Raw genomic sequence first — 19,315 nt, 5'->3', positions numbered from 1 at the left:
CTTTCCAATAGGAAGCATCATGACACAAAATGAATGCGGGAAATTTAGAAAATAGTGTAGGGGTGCCGATACTGGAACCAATTTTATTCATTTTTTATTTGAACGACTTACCAATGTGTATAAATAATTTCTTTATTACAAACTTTGCGGACACAAATATCCAAGTACCAGGAGAAATCATATTAGAGCTGATAAATGAAACCAAAAATGCATTTGACGAAATAAATTTGTCGTTTAGGCAAAACAGTAAAAGTAAAATGATTTTATTTCGAACAAAACAAAGGCCACTCACCCTGATTCGTGATTACATAGAACTAAGTAAAACAAATGCTGAGTTTATAGAAAATATAAATTTATTAGAAATTCACTCAAATAGCTATCTGGACTGTGATTATACAAACTGTATGTACAAATATAAACAGACTAATCGAGAGTTATATTAGAACTTGAATAAGGAATTATTTATTGGGCTAATTTTGAATCTGTTTTTGTGCTTTTGACATGAAAAGGGTTTTCATGATGATCAATGAAGAAAGTGAAAACAAAGGGAAAGCTTTAGGCAATTGCAATTTATGACTGTGTATACAATCTATATTTGGGAAGGTCTAATATTTATATTCAAAAAAAGAAATGAGTTCACCGGAAATATTATACATAATCATAATCACAACACACACATATCATGCTACCTAATCACAGACTTTCGATAACTGAGAAAGCACTATATTATAAGATAGCCATCCACCAAATTCTGTGAAATATATCACTTATAATAATACTTTGGTTATTTATATCGAATAATCGTTGTTGTCCATGATGTTTCATTTGTACTTTTCTTTTTGTAAAATCGAATTGCAATAAAGAAGTGTTATTTTATTATTATTTTAAAAGGATTTCTTAACATTTCCCAGGAGGAAAATTTAAGAGGTGCAAAAGAGTTTAATTTTTCATATGTTTAATATGTGGAACATAGAAAACTCTGCCAAATTGCAAAAAATAATTAACTAAAAGATCCAAATGGAATACCTAAGTTAAGCTACTTCGTGCAGAATTCGAAATATGTTCTTGTAGTATATGTTTTGTCCGTGGATTGTTGCAAAATTATGAAATGGTTAACTCTGTTAAAAGAACGGTGTCAATTTGGATATTTAAAGCATGCTAGACAGCCGCTCGAGGTAGATGTTTTCATACTGTGCCGGACGATGTTATTGCAACGACAAAATCTCTCGTGGAGTTGCGGTCGCTAAATTTTCCGCACACGCTCGTTGCCAATCCGAATGTCTCGTTTTTAACCGTGTATTTTTCATTTTTCAAAACGGTCCAAGATGCGGTGCCGAGAGCTTCGCGCGATTCCTGCTGAATTTTGACGTTCCTTTGCCGCGGAAAAATAAACAAACTGACGAATTCCGAAAAATCGACTCGTAAATATGGTTCGCCGTTTATATTTCTAATATTTTAGCGTCGAAATAATGCAAAATTAGCAAGTATGCGGGATTAACTTGACGCGGAAGAATTCGGTTTTGTTTTGGTTAGGTTCGTTTATTAATGCGAACATCGTGAAAAGTTGACAATATTTTTCGATAAAATGCTTTGGAATATGCTTACGTCGTGTGTGATTTCTATATTTATTTTTGCCGGTAAGTGTCTATTGTTACCATTAATAATGAACGTAAAACTCAAATTATTTTTGTGTCCATTTAATAAAACACAAGAATATATATTCTTGCACTTAAAACGATAATGTATTAATAGTGCCAAAGATCCGTGATTTGAAAACCGTAAATTTCATAATTTTTGTTTTAATCTCATTAGTTGGTAAATACTATAGTAAGGTGCAAGTTTAGTACCAATTAGAATAAAACTATTAATTTTATTGGCGTCGCAGAAAACACTTTAGCGAATAATAAGAAAAAAAAAAGAAAATAAATTTCGTGAAATTTATTTTTTGTTTGACACCCTGCATCTAGGAAAGCAATGCATCTCCTGACCTGTGTTTGTATACATTTTTTGCTTTAAAGTCAGTGAATCAAATAATCAACTAGTTTGGTTACTCTTGGTTATCCTTAAATTTAATCACACAGACGTCCAGAAACTGGCCAATTATCGTAGGAAACATGAGAAATATAAAACGTTTTACTTGTGCGGATTAAGATGACGTCCTTGGCATTATATTATATTATATTTTCTATTTATATATTCTCATAATTTATTAATATTGATAAATAGTAAAATTAAATTATAAAAACAGAACTTTTCAATTTTTTATATATAATTTGTAGAAAAATATAATTATTGTTAACCATATAAATTAATTAAGCGAAATTAAATTATAAAAACAGAATGTCTTAAAGAATATTTTCTTTAACAATTGTCCTTAATTACACGATATTTCTTTTTAAATACGTGTCTGTCAAAGGCAATAATAACTTTTCATTAAAAAATTCTGGAAGCTAAGTAGTAAAAAGAAATGAAAATCAGATAGCATAGAAGCAAACTTATTCGTTTCATTATTGAACAAATTGTCATTTTAAATTTATAATATGTTTCAACATCAAATAAGTGTAATGATATAACACAATCGAAGTAAAGGTTTCGACCATCAACAACATGTATTTCGCATCTGCATTTAGGCCAGTCGGTATTATTATCGTTAAAATTTTGTAATCGAACACAAACCAGAAGCCAATGCTATGGTTTAATTTTATACGAGACTTTGTTTAAGGTTAAAGTGATGTTGGCAAATATCACTTCATAGGCCCTACTTGTGCCGTGTCCTTCGTTTAAAAATAAAGATGAAATTTTCGATCGCAAAATCTATGCTAATGTGTTTAATGATTACCAGATCTAACAAAGTCTACACGGGAATAATATGAGTGAGCAATTACAACACACTTTTTTTATTTCTACTAAAATATTATTAATAAGTATATACACAATTAACTTATATCGCGAAGGCCGGAATATAAATTTTTAGCGCGTTCCTATTTCAGTAGAGCCTTGATTCTAAAAGCGAAGTAAATAGCGTTTTCTATTTACAAAAATTTTAATTAGCATTGCAAACTGGAGTTTACGCTCTCAAAACAAACGGGGTGCTTCAGAAATTTATCAACGAAAAATTATGTTTTTTGACGTTAGTTTACATTGGTTATTCAGGTAGAGTTGCAGAGCAAATATTAAAATTTTATTCTATCGCGATGTGTGCAGGTATGTGAACTGCTACATATTCATTTGCACCTGTGTCTATCAGTATCCTTAAGCTAATTCCACGAGAGATAAAAATTTATTTAAACATTATTTTATTTAAATGCGGTGTTTCACGACATTATTGTCCGTTGCGCAGACCTAGAGCGTCGGAAAACATGAATCGCGTTATTGTCACGTAATTTTTTTGTAAACTAACCGCATAGGTTTGAATTTAAATTTATATACGCGCTACAAGGAAAAAAAAATCCTTAACTGCTAGGAAAATTATTTATGCATTCCATTTTTTGAATTATTGTCGAATAAATTGCTTCCGCATAAATAATCAGAACATTCAGTCAGAACCTTTTATAGCCATTCGTCAGTCGTTTATGGCGTGTAAATATTTCACAGCGCAACCTCAAATAATAATTAAAAATTACACACGTGTCGATTCCCTTCAAAGTCATTTGTAAGTCAATGTAAGTTAAATTTTTAAGCTACGTTACCTAACTAATATACGAATAACGAAAATTAATTTAATAATTTTCATGACTTTTCACAAAACTTCTGAATTCCTCCTGCGTCGGTTTTTGCTGACTCGAACTTGCTGACGTTTCGCCAATCATCCTGTTGGCTTCTTCAGAGCTTGACTGAAACTCAGCAGGAGGAATCCAAAAATTTTCATGACCTGCAAAAACTAATATAACAATAACTAAAAATGTGATAAACTACAATAATATAGTAACCTAAAACTTCCTCCTCTACTATACGTAAATTGCAATCGCGTTGTAATTTTTTGCTAGTTTTTCTCGGACGTTTTTGCACCAGTTATGAACACGGGACAGAGTCTTTCTCAAAATCCTGCAAATATTTTTCAATTAAAATTAAAAAACTAAATTACACTATTACATTGAAAAAAGAAAAATACTCCATTTAATTAAATCAATCGGTTAAGGCATTTTGTTTTACACAAAAAAAATATGTACAAAATCGTTTGATATAGTTCGACAACATACAGTTCTTGACACTTCTGGACTTTCCTCTCAAAAAACCAATAAAAAAATATGCCATTTATTTTTCCAAATTTGCATACCCTGCACATCTAATTGAACATATTGCATAATATGGACACGCTGTATCCGTGCATTTCAATTTCAATTCGATGTTTACCCGAGTTGCCGGTAGTAAATATACCACGTGCCAAAGCCCTTTATTTATAACATAATGGCGGCCAATTTGGGCGTAATAAAAATCCGTGTTGAATAATGGGAGCAATATATTGTTCATTGTATAAACAGGAGACAGTATACGATAATGGGCCGAGCGTGCTGCCTTGCGGCACTCCCACACCGAGCTCGTTTCTAATATAACTGTACAAAACTATGCGAGTCTTCCGTTTCCGCGTGCCTCCTCCTTATTAATCTTCATTCGCCGCTGACACGGATTCCTCTACGTCTGAAAGCGTCTGAGCAGATGTCAACGCCAAGAATTCCGTTTCCTCATCCCGAATTATTCAATTAAGAAAGTAAATCGGATAACTGGCCCGTGATATTCAAAGCAGTAGCTCCAACGCTCCACAATTTTAGAATTTAAATTAAACTTAACTTAACATGATGACTACGAAGGGCTAGATACATCGATAATGTCATATATTGTGGTAACTGATAATCTTTAAAGGTGTTTATGTCATATCATTTGAAAGATTGTACTCAGAGTTGACAATTTCTAAGATTGCTACTTTGTTACAGAGCGAACATTGTAAAGTAATGCACAAAATAATCCCATAAGCTTCTTAAAAGTAACACTTATCTTAAATAACGTAAACGTTTACAATTACAATGTGCGAGGCACAAACATGTATTTCTACAATACTCGTATAAGGCTTAGCTCAGCGCTCAACAACCCTGATTTATGCAATTGTACAACTTAATAGAGTGCTAAAGTAAAGGACATAAGTGAAGCATCTATGAAGCAATCATCTACCCAAATAACTTGCTGTTTAAGATTATATATGTAACGGACTAATAAATATATTACACACCAAAAAAAAATAGTTAATTAAATTGCTTCTTGGATTGCTGCTTTGATTTAAACAAAACCTATTTCCTTAGAAATTAATTTTTAACGCTAACTAACGCTACTTCTCAGACCTTGATTTGTTGACGATCTCATATGATTCCCTAAAGCACTTACTGTTAGACATCTGGGTAGACACTCTTTCTTTGTCTTTTTGAAATACTATTTTTATTTCTTCATTTTACATATATCAAAATACTATCGAGATAGAGAACATTCTCAAAAATGTTTTATCATGAATTCAACCTATAAACCTCCATTTTTTCCAGATAGAGGATAATGTTAGATATTTGTCTTAAATGCTATCGACGTTAATGCATCTGGGGCCGTCCTTAATGTTTTAGGAAAATAAAATATCGCGATATATTTTTTTAAACGAGCCCTATTACTTTTTCCGAGATCCCCATCCTGTGAATCCTTATCTTGGACACACTGTATTATGGAGCAACATATTCGCAATCCACGCTGTGCACACATTGTTTATCGTTTTTAACCTTGACCTTCCTTACGTGTATTACACAAATGACAAACCATTATCTACAGCGACATTAACCGCAGGAGATTCTACCTCATGCGTGTATAAGATTTATTGCCCAGAAATTACTCTAATGGCTTATGCGGCTGTAAATCAAACGCATAAATTGTCGTTTGTTTATTTTAAATGGAATTTTGCAAATGACATTTCGCCATCGTCGGCTGACACTAAATTTCATGTCAAGTTCGTCGGGAAAACGTTCACATCTTTATTGCACATGAAACTCGACCAAGTCCATAAACTCTGCCCCTTTGCTCTCCTCTCTGGATGGTTTGTGGTGATCTGGCAATTCAGCATCTTCCATTCTACTGCTTTTCAACGCTGGCATTATAGACATCTGACGCGATTTTCCTTTCGCTTTACTACCGCTCACCGTTATTCCAGGAATGACTGTCATTCTTCTGGACGACGGCATCGCGGACATCTGCTTAAAGAGGTACGAAGCTTCGTCTTTCATCTTGGCGGTCTGCATCATCGAAATAATCTTCTTTTCGCGTTTCTCCAATTCTTGCGGACCAAATATGTCGTCGAATTCTACACCCTCGGCTACGTCCATACACTTGTTAATATAATCGACCAGATCATTGTCGTGGAGCTGTTCAGCACATTTCATGGCTTCTGCCAGAGTGTTTTGAGCGTCGTTCTTGTTATGTTGCTGCAGATTGCATTTTACCATCAGCATTGTACCGTTCAATTCCCAGCGCAAGTTTGGAATTGTTTTCGCTTCTTGGATACACTTCCGCGAGTACACTCGAGCCAAATCTAATTTCTTCAACTCTATGTGGTACCTGAAAGGAGATAAGGTTGAATACCAGAGGTGACCATCAATGCTTGTTGCTGCTTTAACCCCAGCAGATCGAATCGCCATATTATTTTACTGCTTAATTTAAGGTCAAAATAAAATTTCCTTTTTGGTTCACGATTGGAATTTAGTGTTTATTTTATTGCTCTTTGATATTACATCGATGTACCAAAAGATTCATAATTACACTGCACTTTCTCGATATGAAGGGAGCCATCTCTTCCAGATTTCTGGGATGAAAGATATAAAGCATGAAATAAGGGGAAAAAAAGAGGAAATAGTGATGAGGATTTTATAAAATAGTAAATAAAAAGTGAAAAGCGCAGAGATCAATAGAACATGATATATCAGTTGAGTTGTTATTGATACACTAGAGGAAGAAGACACAGCTTTGAGTGTGATGAGACTTATAATGTTACTAGAGGCCTAAAAAATAATTGGACAAACTGATCCATGCGGAAGCGTTGATCTAGGTAGTTATTCTATAAAAAATATATGTTTAAACATGATTTTTTTGTCATAATAAATAATTATTGGCAAATGAGATTCTCAACAAAACCTCCACCATTTTTGAGCGACCAAGGACTGATTCATAGAAAACAAACTTGTTTCAAACGCTGATAAAAAGAACTACCTAAGTTTTAATTGAAAGTAGAGGAACTGAGACATCCCGGGCATGTTGCCTTATTAGGTATAAGAGCTTTCCAGTGTTTAAAGAAAGTAAATTCATCATGCTTACTTTTTAACTATTTAAGCATAGCACAGGCACACTATCATGCATTTGTAGTGCAGAGAAGGGCAGTAAGAGACATTTTAAAAGTACGGAAATTTCATTTATGTCGAGAAGCTTTTTAGAAACGTGGTTTCTTAACACTTTACACAGGTAGTCTTCCCTTTCTGTACCGAAATAGGAAAACATTCATCAGATTTGATGATCAATGTTGTCCCGATGTCCCGACATGATACCTTGTGCTAAAGTTCCCGTAGCCTACAACCTGTTATATTTCTCAATGAATTACCAAATAATATGAAACGGGTACGAAGCTTTAACAATTTAAAAAAAATAACAAAAAAATCTGATAATAGACATAGATCCCTACACATCGCAGGAGTTTCCTGACAATACAACATTTTATTACTTTACATTGACGGTCTTCATCTATTTTCAATTGTCTATACTTAACAAGTCTTGTGTGTCTGTCAAGTGTGTATGTGATATAATTAAATGTACATTTATTTGCATTCTGATATAGATGTTTTAGAGTACGCTTGACACTTTTATATTCAGTTGTATTATCTTGTAGCGGTATACACTTTTTTATAAAAGATGTTTTGAGGATTGATTGATTTGAGTTTTAATTTTATTCTATTTAAAGGAACTAATTCTTTCAAACCCTACTGATTATCCATTTTGTTTCTCTACAGTTGTGTTTAAACTTGTAAGTTTAGACTCTTATTATTTGAGTAGCTGAGATCAACATCTTAAACTAGGCTTCGCGCTTTCGAGATGTGGGTATGTAATTAGATTTAGTAATTTTGTCCAATATTTTGTACACGAATTTAAAATATCCCAATAAAGACGATTATTATTAATATGATCTTCAGATCTTGTTTATCTCTGTGATACTACGCAAGGAACATGGGTATCAACCAAAATAAACAATTAGGAATTTGAGAAGCTATTGGATGACCAATATAAAACTTACTTTTACTGAAAGAATATGCTTACAAACGTGCAGAAATCAACCAAAATATTCCTACGATTTTTATATATTTTTTTCATTAGAAAAGAAAACACCGCAAGCAATAGGAAAATAGATCATGCTTAATATTTTTTTTTAAGTCAAAGTTAATTTGTAACACATAGTAAGTAGGGCAAACTTCAATCAAAACAACAATCTTGCCTATGACTCTTAACACAACTAACTTAACTAAGCAGCTAATAGAAAGCTTTATAAGTGTGGATCAAACTTTCTTCGTACCTCGACAATTCGTGATAATACCAGCATATCTCGTCGGGTAAAACAGCGTCTTGTAGTCGTTGCTCGAACTCGTGGATAAGTTTTTTGTAATCGAGATATAAGCCTTTAAATTCCGCCAACACCGAATCAGTCGAAGGTTCGCGACTTAGTTGCAAACCGAAAATGGCGTATATCCTTTTGTTTTGCTCGTACAAACTATGGCTCGGATTCACCCTGTATACTTCGTAAAATGCCTTACAAACCTTGTCGTAAATTTCGTGCATGTAGTCGTCCTTGTTGGGCAACAACCTTCGCGGTTTCGAATCGCAATACCTCTTTAATTTTTCCACGAGACTTAAGAACATCTTCAGCTTCTTGTTCGAGTAGGCGTCCAACATCCTTTCGAGGATGTGATCCGCCTCTTTTTTTGTCGTTTCCTGTTGCTGCACCAACTCCAACTTCTGTCTTTCTTTCAACGCTCCGGATATCTTCGCTTCTTGATATTTTATAAAATAAAACGGTCTTCGTGTTCTCAGCAACTCCTGCTTGTTCGATACCGTTTTGTAGCAGTCCATTGCTAATTGCTTGATCTTCAATGACCCTCTTTTGTTTGGGCAGTGCGCACCCGGTTCGTTTTGTATTTTTTTTAGAAATATCTTGTCCAGGTACATCGAGTCTAAATATTTTTCCGCCATGTAATTCTCCAGATTCGATGTGTAATTTTGGAGCGGCTTAAACGGCAGTGCCCCTACGAGTGGAGGGATCGGTTCATCGTCTGCCTTTTTAGAATGGAGCGAATCTCTAATGCTCATCCCCTCATCGTCAACTGCAATGAAACACATATCTTTAAAAAATATTGTTTCAAGTGCCGAATATTAACAAAGGCTAGGAAGTACACTCTCTCTTTTGCCCTTGTTGCGGTTAAATGTAAGAGTTCGACGGGTCGGAAATCTCAATTCCATTTTCTTTTACTTGAGCGATTCGGACGTCATCGGATAACAAGAGCTATTGAAGACGGTAGAAGAGGGAAGGATATTGTTAAAATTCACTGCTTAAAAAAGAATGCTCCATATATAAATTTTTTAAGTTAACTGTGAAACTTGATAATGCATTGAGCACTGCTAATGGAACGTGTGCAATTTTACTCACAAGAAATATATCAACCTATCACTACGCAACCTAACTCAAAAATTGGTCATAAAGATTTAACAGCAGATTCAAAACTCAAATCGAGCTAACCAAAACTAATAAACGGAAATCAGGAGTTTTGACCATAAGGTTACTTATTATAAATCTTCTGGATTCCTCCTGCCTCGGTATTTGTTGGGTCGAACTAGCTAACGTTTCGCCAATCATAGTGTTGGTTTCTTCAAAGCTTGACTAAAACTTTATCGCATTTTACTCTGTACCTCGTTTTATATTGTATATGTAGGTGGATATAAACACACACAATAACTACGGGATCACCTTATATATGAAGAGGTGGTAATGCCCAGTTCCTTTGGATTTTGTTATGAAGTCAAGTTTTCGAAAATGAATGTAGAAACCATCAGGACACTGATGATGAAACTGGCTCGCATTTTACGGTGTACCTCCTTTTATGTTATTTGAGGGAAACGGAGCTAAATGAGAGGCATAAACACTGTCGCGAATAACTTATTCTCACATTGCTGACAGGTAAAGACTTGAGTCGCGGTTAAGATTGTCAGGTTGCTTATAGATTTCTATAGACTCTCGGATTTTTCGTTGGTAGAAGAATGCAAGAATTTTAGTTTTATCGACTAAAAATTTATATCCGGTTTCGTGATTGTGTTCGGCAACTGCTGATGAGTTTATTTGTCTTAGTCTTAAGGCTCGTTCATGTTCTTTCAGCCTAGTTGAAAATTTTCCTCCAGTCTTTCCAATGTATTCTTTGCCGCGTATGCATGGAATGCTGTAAACTCCTCACATCTCAAATGGAATTTTGTCTTTGACGGATCGAAGATGTTGAGAGATTTTTGGACAAGTGGTAAATCTGGTTTTGACGTTATATTTCTTTAGAATTTTTGATATGTTGTCAGTGATGTCTTGAATGTAAGGAGGGACAACAGTGGCAAGTGTGGGATTGCTTTCGGCTTCATTGCTATTGGAAGGTCGTGGTAAAGCGTATTTTGTGATGGAACGTTTAATATCCTCAATGTAGGAATTATTTGAGAGAAGAGCAGAGGTAATGTGTTTTAATTCTGGGTTTAGTGACTCGGGCTGAGATAGTTTTACGGCTCTCTAAACAAGATGATAACCGATGATTTTTGGGCCGGATGGTGATGTGACATTGCACTAAGATATCGTAGGTTTCTGTAAACACAATGACCCAATGTTAAGTCTGATTTTCTGTTGATAAGAATATCTAAAAATAGGTTGTTATTAGTTTCTAATTCAAGGGTAAAACGTATGTTAGGGTGTATAGAGTAAAGAGGGTGTATCGACGTAGCGTTTCCATAATTTTGCTGTTCCCGACGTTTGTTCAAAAATTTGACCGTTATAAGAAAACATTTTTCAATTAACGTGAGAAGGTTTGGTTCCAGATTCTCAGATTTTAATATATCTGAAATGATGATGAGAGTTTCAGGAATAGGAAATTTTAATAAAAAGGGATTCTACATCGAAACTAACCAGAATATCATGTGTCTCTAATGTAATACTTTTTAAGTACGAATCTATCAGTTTTCCCTGTAAAGGGTTTTAATAAGGAAGCTAGATATTTTGCTAGAGAATATGTTGGACAACCAGTGGTGCTGACAATAGGTCGAAGGGGTAATACTGATTTTTGAATCTTTGGGAGTCCTTAGAGACGAGGAATTTTATGGGTGGCAGTTTTTTTCACGGAGTGTGATAGAGAAGAAGCCTTAATGATAGATTTAAGGTTGCGTTCCATAGATGACGTAGGATATGATCCTTAAGAATATCTTGAATCTTTTCCTGATATCGTCGCAGGAGGAATGCAGAAATGTTATAATTTATAATAAGTATAGAAGAAGTTTCTTTGAATACACTTAAGGTTGTCGGTTTAGAATCGATCTATACCGTTGGACGTTGGTATGAACGTGCTGGCCCCCCATTTTACAAATATATAAGAATAGTGCTTGCAAATTGCTTTAGTAGCACCGCAAAAAATTGAGGCAATGGATGATCGAGAAACCTGCACTAAATAAATTAATATGGATATTGAGGTAATCGAATATTTCGTCTGAGGCAACGGATAAAGCAAATTGTTTTGTAGCCTTTGTTGGATGAAATTAACAATTAGTAGACTTCTCATTACGTTTTTTTGCTTTCGCCTTTTTAGGTTGGACGGGTTCTTGAATCGTATCACTATGGATGAGCTTGTGGAACGTGGAGGCTTTGCTTTTCTTTTTCGATTTGGTTCTCGGTTTGGGCTCGAAAGGCTTCTGCAGTTCATAATTCCTCTTCCACGCCAACCTGCGTATTATTTTAAAGTGATCCGCTAGTGGACGACCTGTTCTCTCTCCGAGACAATTCTCGATCGCGTCGGAGCAGTGCATTATGCCAATAACGAAATTATCTGGTTTTTGCCGTTTAGGCGCGAGCCGAGAATTTTGGACCAAACCTAATTCCGTATCAAAATTTTAAATGTCAAAAAGTGCCACTACGTAACGATTGTACCTTTTTCAAACTCGCAGCAGAGATACGTATTCAAGGCTTTCTCAGCTAAGATGCCCAGGTCATCGGGATACAGCGAAAGCGCTTTGTTTATATCTTCCAAGGCGCCTTGGTAATGGATAGCTTTGGCTCTCGCACGTGATCTACCTATTAGTGCTCTCCTATCATCCGGGGTTTTTTTGAGTGCTTCGTCAAAGAACTTAAGCGATCTCTCGTATTGCTCCAGTCTCGAAATGTAGTAGCCTATTTCCCTGTATAAAGTTTCATATCCATAAATCTCTTCTTTTTTGGCGTATGCCTGTAGTATTCCAGCCGCCATCGTTAGAAAATTGACATTAAAAACTGATTTATTGTTGACCGTGAAGTTGACAGAATGCCATTCATAGAAAAAAGAATATTAATTAGTCCTGCGTGGACTACTGTGCATACAACGGCACAAATACAGCCAATCAGTCCATATTTGCTTGTGGTAAAGTGCGACAAAGAAACTAATTCGCTCTGTCCTATGTGTTATTGGACAAAGATTGATAGGCAGGAATTAATAAACCCTAAAATACTAACTTTAAAATCATAAAATAGTATATTATCCATTAAATTTGATTACCGATACTTTAGTCACTAGTTGTACTGCCCAAACGATCCTAGTGCTTAATAAACCAGTGCCTGGAGAAGTTTAGATTCATTAAATACTTTTTCCGAGACCATTAGTATTTGAGTATATTTCTGCAAAACAACACGAACACATTCAATCAGAAATGATGAACGTCAAAATATAGTGTTTTAAATATATCGAAAATATCCGATCAGTCCCAATTCGTGACTAAAGTCCCCTCTCAAAGTGGTTGCCAACATTGTTTAATGAAACTGCCATCTTAAGGTGATATCCTTTTGCAGACTTGATCATGCATAATTAAGTATTTTAGAGCAGGGAGTAAAAAAAATTAAACTAATTAAACTAACTGTTTTCTATATATAAGAAAGAAAAATCAATATGTGAAACACGTTACATAACAAAGGCTTACTAAATCTAGTATAATACTTTCAAAATATAGGATAATACTTTCAAAGTATTCTTATGATTCCATCTTTATACTGGAGAATTTTATTGCCGAGTTGGTACCTACTAAAACCTTAGTATTCTTCATTAAATAGTGAAATAATAATTGTATTAATAATAATAATTACATTTCGAAAATTCAGGATGTGATTTTATAAGTGCTTTAATTTTGTCGAAATACTGACTATTGCAAAACAAAAAACAAAAATACTTACTTCCAATGTTAATTTTGTAATTGAAAATTACAGAAAATTGCTAAAAATTTAAATCCCTTGCTTCTCCTCACAAGTTATGATTTGCCTTGCCTTATTATTTGACAATTGTTTTTTTTTTCAGTATGTGTGGGACAACCTAGGGAAAATAACAGCGTGAGATACCGATACATTTGTCCGGAAACCTTCAAGCAAATTGGGAAACAATGCTACCACTTCAGTAATTCAAGCGATACGTGGTTCCAAGCATATTACAAATGCAACTTGACTGTCCTCTCTGAGCGATATGACTTTCGTTCTCTAGAACAATATTTTTTAAGGAATACGAGCCGTCACATCGGTATGTTTGTTACCGGGAAATACCCGAAAATTCTTACCCGACACAACTCGTACGCGATGTTATCCTATCAATCCGACAAACGTATGGCCGGCTATAAATCATAAACTAGGCCGCAACATTTTTAATCAAATAAACGAGGGATTACTCATTTCTGTATATTAGCCGCCATCCAGATGCTCTAATAAAAGTAGCATCACCGGACGCCTGGGAAATTAAAATTATCGACTGATATATTGATGAAACGCATTTATTTACGGTGTAGATAATTTAGAAGCAATAGTGCGGCGATTTGAAGTTGTTTCCCAACACTTCTTTAATTTTTTTTTATGAAAAAGCCTTCATTAATTTCTTATCACCATTTTATTTCACTTTCTCTTCTCTTAGCATTGTCACAGTTTCCTGCGATTTTTAGGTAAGAAGGGCTATTGGATTGCAGCCATCAAGGATTGGAAGCAAAATAAGTGGATGTGGTATTCTTCCGGAAAACCTGTAAAGTTTCCTGCAGCCATCGAGGAGCAATACCAGCAAAAAGAATGGATATGCCTCTCGTTTGATATATCGACACGAAGGTAACCGTAGATTGTGATCAGTTAGTTTATGGGGGTGGACAACCAGATCGCAATGATAAAACAGTTTTCTATTTTAGATGGGTGGCGAGAAACTGCATGGAGGAACTACCGTACATTTGTCAAACGGAGCCTAAAGCGCTCGTTGCTTTCAAGATAGTGGACAAGAAATTCAAGAGAAAAATAAGCTTGGACAAATGCATTACCGACACCCAAAACCTTTCGAGACGGCAAAAGTTTAAATGTGAAAAAATCTTAAGAACTAACGGACTAAACTTGCACCCAAACGAACCAGCAGCAGTAAGTGAGTAATTAAGATATACGAAAAGATTACGTCCTGTATATTTTGAGGAAAACTAATTTTTTCCGTTGTGAATTATGTGTAGCCAGGCTAAAAGATTTATTATGCTAGACTCGCTCATAAATACGAACACGAAAGCAATAAAACACACTGAACCATCGGTGATTCCATAAATTGTGGTCTTTGATGGACCAACACATGCATTGCAAAGGAGAATTATTATGTCATACGCAAAATGTTCTATCTTAATTTAAGCGCAGCGGCTTGACTACCCTGCGTGGTAATTATTGAAGCAGATGCGTAGGTGTGTATCGAATCTCTTTAAATATACGGTGTTCGAAAAGTTGATCAAAAAACAACGATAGCATACTTTAGTTATCATCCGGTTTGCGAAATATAAATTAATTGTTGACAATAACTTATAAGCAATGCAACTTATTGCTCGTGTTCATCGAGCATGAACAGAGGAAATTAAAGTGCGTGAAAGAGGGTCTTTAGCAAATAGTCCAAGCCATCTCTCCAGCCAGTGGAAGAAAAAATGCAAGGCATCCTCTCCTAACAAATTTAAATGTTCAAGTCTTGTTTGCTTTATTGATTCTTTTTACTTTACAGAATACTTAGATGGTCATTCCTAGGCTATGTTGACTCCTTTTTGCATCTATTTAATTTCCGGTCCCCCTGTACAACAACCGTTTTTGTCCCTAAAGACCATCACTAATTTGAAGTTCTTCTTTTCTTTCCAATTAAAAAACGTCTACGATTATCATATGTCCATAGACTGTCGGATTGCATTTACAGCAAAATCAATCTAATCAACGTGGCCATTATGGTAATTTAATTATCAATGGCTAGAAAATTATTTATGTAGATAATAGTCAAATAACATGTTTCGCAGGCATTATCGAACCCAAGTGCCTCGGGATTTTTTTTTTTATTTAACCGAAGAATCTAAAGAATGTCTCTTATTTCGCAGCAACTGTATATGACAAAATAATACGACAATCACGAAAACAATTACACAAATAAAATTAAAATCAATTTTAAAGTGCTGCAATAGTACTTGCAAATCTTTTGCAACGCGGAATTGCACTAACAATACATTTCATGCCATTTTTGTTGCAATTTGTTTTATATGCTGGCTAAATTACAAATATTTAACGCGAGCATCTTGTCAAGCCATTTTTGATTGTTTTGCGGCGATAGCCTTGGACACATTTAATAATTAATCGTTGCTATGGCGACAGGAAAATTCGATATTCTCATCGTAGTTCCATCTATTAAAATTGATCTTAAAAATCATATTCTTGCCGAGGAATTTTTTAATAATTTTGCGCCAATTCGGCGGAACTTGTAAAACTTTATATTGATAGTCAACATTTATTATGTGGGACCGGTAGAAAAATAACACGTTTGAAGCAGTAATCGTGCAACCTGGAGAAATATTACTTTGCCGCCTGTGCCTCCAATAAATTATACTTCCAACACTATGACCATATTAAATATACTCAAGAATATGGAAAGTAAAACTTTTTATACTGTTTGTAACATTTTACGTTTGAAGAGAGGCACAACATATTGTGTGTTTGTATTGTATTATTTAAACAATAGCTTGGTAACGTGTCATAGTAAAGCGTGTACTTTTCCACCGTGGCTGTCTATTTTTTTAAGTTATTACGGAAAAATTCATATTTAGTACACTTCAGCAATGTCTCACATATTTTGATCATATAAAACAGCAAAACATTCCATGTAAAATCCGTGTATTAAAAATTAAATTACAAATCAGACAACATTGAAGCTTAGCCTTTCTTTCTACACAATCAACCGTCGCAAAAGGAATCCAGAAGATTTTAAACAGTTCTAAATAAGTTGTTTAAAAAAATCGTTTATTAGAAATCGGTTCAAAATGTGTTATGAAATTAGAGTGGTAGAGCGAGCCATCGTTCACGCTATCAATTTTTCCGTTCTCTTGGAGAGTTTTGAGAATGTCTACGGACTTAAGTTAAGTGCACTTCGACTACTGTATCGAGTTCGAATGAGACCGAATGTCTCGTAAGAAAATTCTGGGAGTAAATTTTAATAAGAAAATGTCCACGGTCTCGTCTCTTACGTCAATCGATACCCACGCCGGATGCACCCGGTGGGTACCAGACGGAAATAGGGGATAGTGGTTTGCTGTCAAGGGTTCAAGATTTATCAAGGAAGTCGCCCCGGGAGATGATGGAATATTCCAGACCCTTCCATCAAGAGAGAGTCCTTCTGGATTTTTTAATAAAGCTATTTTTTTTGTATGAGTGATTGAAATAATGATATAAGCTGGCGGAACTGCCTTACCTAGCGCTGAACAAATAAACCGTAAAATAAAGCTTTCAATCTTAACGTAACCTACTCTAACCAAACCCTGAGTTAACCTTTTTACAATCTAAGGTAGATAAGCAAATGTGCTTTAGAAAAAATACCATTCAGTTGTACAAAGGTAAAACAAGCATATTCTGTGAACTCTGAATAAATGGCACTTTATATACAATAGTTTTATTAGTACAGCGTCAGTCAGTCAAGCGAGATGGTTGATATTTGTAGTGCATAGCGTTTTATTCAATCTTTTATTAAATTAGAAACTTCACAATTGAGTCAAATTACGACAGCGGGATCTCTCTTAAAGCATGCGCATATGGGAAGCAGTGTTTACTATTCTTTTCACGTTTAGAAAACGTGTGTAAATGTACCTACCCGAGTTTTATGCACTCTCAACGATACCCGATCTGAAATAAATCGCAGGAAGTGCACTATTTAGCATGGCCTACCGATTTCTCCTCGATACGTGAGATGTTTTCAAAACGCCGACGCTGGCGTTATCGCTGTTTACGACTTTTATCTTTACCGCTGACCGGATTAAATTCCCGGTGGGCAAATGTCGTTTCGTAACGTGACCGAAAATATAAATTTTAAATTTCGACGCTTTGAAATTCCTCTAATATTTTGGATATGCAAAATTATTCGGTCTCTTCATTCGTAAATATTACATCCCGTGCGTGCAACTATATACCATCTACGGGGTGTTTGTAAACCAGAACCAAGAGGTTGTCACATTATTTTGAACAGGGCCTTATGGCGAGGTCATATATTTTGGAATTTTAAAGTAATTAGGAGTATTTATTTTTCTTTATGTGATTATCATTTTCTATTCCATTTTGAAGTTAGGTTTCTTGCCCCAAAATGTTAATAAAATACTTATGGCATAAATCTACGAAAATACAATTTATGTTCTGGTTATGGTTCTTTCTAATCAACAGGAAACATCTTAACATTTTTTTGAAATTAGCTAAGCTATAAGTAAGTTAATTAAAGATCTTCAGTTTTTCTTTCACATTTTCGAAAGTAATAAGTTTACAATTGATTGATTTTTTTAAATATCTTATTCAAAAATGTTAATTTCAATTTTTTTCTTATCATACACCGTTTTTGTGTCAGGGAACACAAATCCACTCTGTAGAAATAATTTCTTTCTAGTACAGAGGCCCAATGACAACCACTCGAAAATAATTAATCACATTTGCCCTCAAAATTGGATATCTTTGGGAAGGAAATGTTATCGGCTGAGCAAAGACGCGGTCACCTGGAGTCAAGCTTACTACCGCTGTGACCAAAACAACTCAAAGTTAGCGATTGTAAGATCTAAATCCCAAGATTACAAGCTGAGGATGCTTCTCAATGGATTTACCGGTAACTGATGCCGCGTTATACATAACGCAGTGTTATATAACTTTGACGGCTTGTATAGATAAGCAAGAGAGGTGGATCGGCGGAATATCCAACGGACGTAAAGGAGGATGGATATGGGCGCAGTCTGGACAATCTCTGAAATACACCGGGTTCGCCAAAAATGTGCAAAGTAACGTTCTTAGTTACATGGAATGGCACCAAGCGGCTATAATGATGGACCCAAAGTTTGAGTATCAGTAAGTTTGTGGTTATTATTTCGTAAACAATCTCGTCACGAATGTATTTGATTTGTTTTCAGGTGGAATTTCAGCAATATAATGGAAAAGAAGCACTACATATGTCAGGTGAAAGGAAAATCTGTGAAACAGATTCTTTCGCCCAGGAGGCCGCAGGCGACGATAGTCGTCAAGGGAAGTAGGAGGAAAAATCCTAAATACTTACCCAAAGCTACGAACTAATTACAAATTAACATGCTAAAATTTTCCATTATTTATTGTATTGTATTTTCATCAGTATTAATACGAACTTTGCAATAATCTGTTACTCGATTTTTTGACTGTGGATTCTTCCTGTTTCTCAGCTATCTAATTGCGGTTCGAGAATAAAAATAATCCAGAAGTTATATCTTGAGCCGACAAATTTAGAGGTACAATTAGATAGGCTTTTGTGTATTTTTAATAATGTTCACTGCCAGTTCTAGCCTCACGTGCCTTTAATAATAATTGTTGCCAATCTGTTTGATAGGCTTACTTAGACAATAACACTAGGACTAGTTACGTATGACTAATGTAAATCTAGTTTGTTAGATATATGTACCTACATCGACACGCGGTAGTTACTGTAAATATAAATGCGGCTTTGTTTGGTAATATGTGGAAGTTTCATTTAAAAAAACAACT

The 19,315-nt window shown here is 34.9% G+C and overlaps 2 protein-coding genes across 3 annotated transcripts; one reads left to right on the top strand and one right to left on the bottom strand.

Moving 5' to 3' along the window:
- The first annotated feature begins 1,206 nt into the window (after positions 1–1,206).
- On the top strand, positions 1,207–19,285 carry LOC132696704 (secretory phospholipase A2 receptor-like). 2 transcript variants are annotated; one of them, XM_060661687.1, is made up of 7 exons: positions 1,207–1,637; positions 13,611–13,826; positions 14,239–14,395; positions 14,473–14,692; positions 18,209–18,416; positions 18,475–18,652; positions 18,715–19,285. In XM_060661687.1, the coding sequence occupies exons 1-7, from the start codon at positions 1,586–1,588 to the stop codon at positions 18,872–18,874; spliced, it is 1,191 nt and encodes a 396-aa protein (XP_060517670.1). In that variant the 5' UTR covers positions 1,207–1,585; the 3' UTR covers positions 18,875–19,285. The 2 variants fall into 2 exon arrangements, with proteins under 2 accessions (XP_060517670.1, XP_060517669.1); XM_060661686.1 differs by having other exon boundaries at positions 14,473–14,696; positions 18,204–18,416; positions 18,715–19,283.
- LOC132696702 (outer dynein arm-docking complex subunit 4) lies at positions 5,911–12,541 on the bottom strand. The gene is made up of 4 exons (XM_060661685.1): positions 12,221–12,541; positions 11,859–12,164; positions 8,579–9,383; positions 5,911–6,582 (listed from the first exon to the last, which is right to left on the bottom strand). The coding sequence occupies exons 1-4, from the start codon at positions 12,534–12,536 to the stop codon at positions 6,003–6,005; spliced, it is 2,007 nt and encodes a 668-aa protein (XP_060517668.1). The 5' UTR covers positions 12,537–12,541; the 3' UTR covers positions 5,911–6,002.
- Positions 19,286–19,315: the final 30 nt, after the last annotated feature.

The sequence above is a fragment of the Cylas formicarius genome, unplaced genomic scaffold (genome assembly GCF_029955315.1).
Source record: "Cylas formicarius isolate icCylForm1 unplaced genomic scaffold, icCylForm1.1 PGA_scaffold_1__22_contigs__length_36826433, whole genome shotgun sequence".
Classification (NCBI taxonomy): Eukaryota; Metazoa; Arthropoda; class Insecta; order Coleoptera; family Brentidae; genus Cylas; species Cylas formicarius.
The sequence above is the reverse complement of the archived record's forward strand: the minus strand, read 5'-3'. Positions and strand labels throughout refer to the sequence as shown.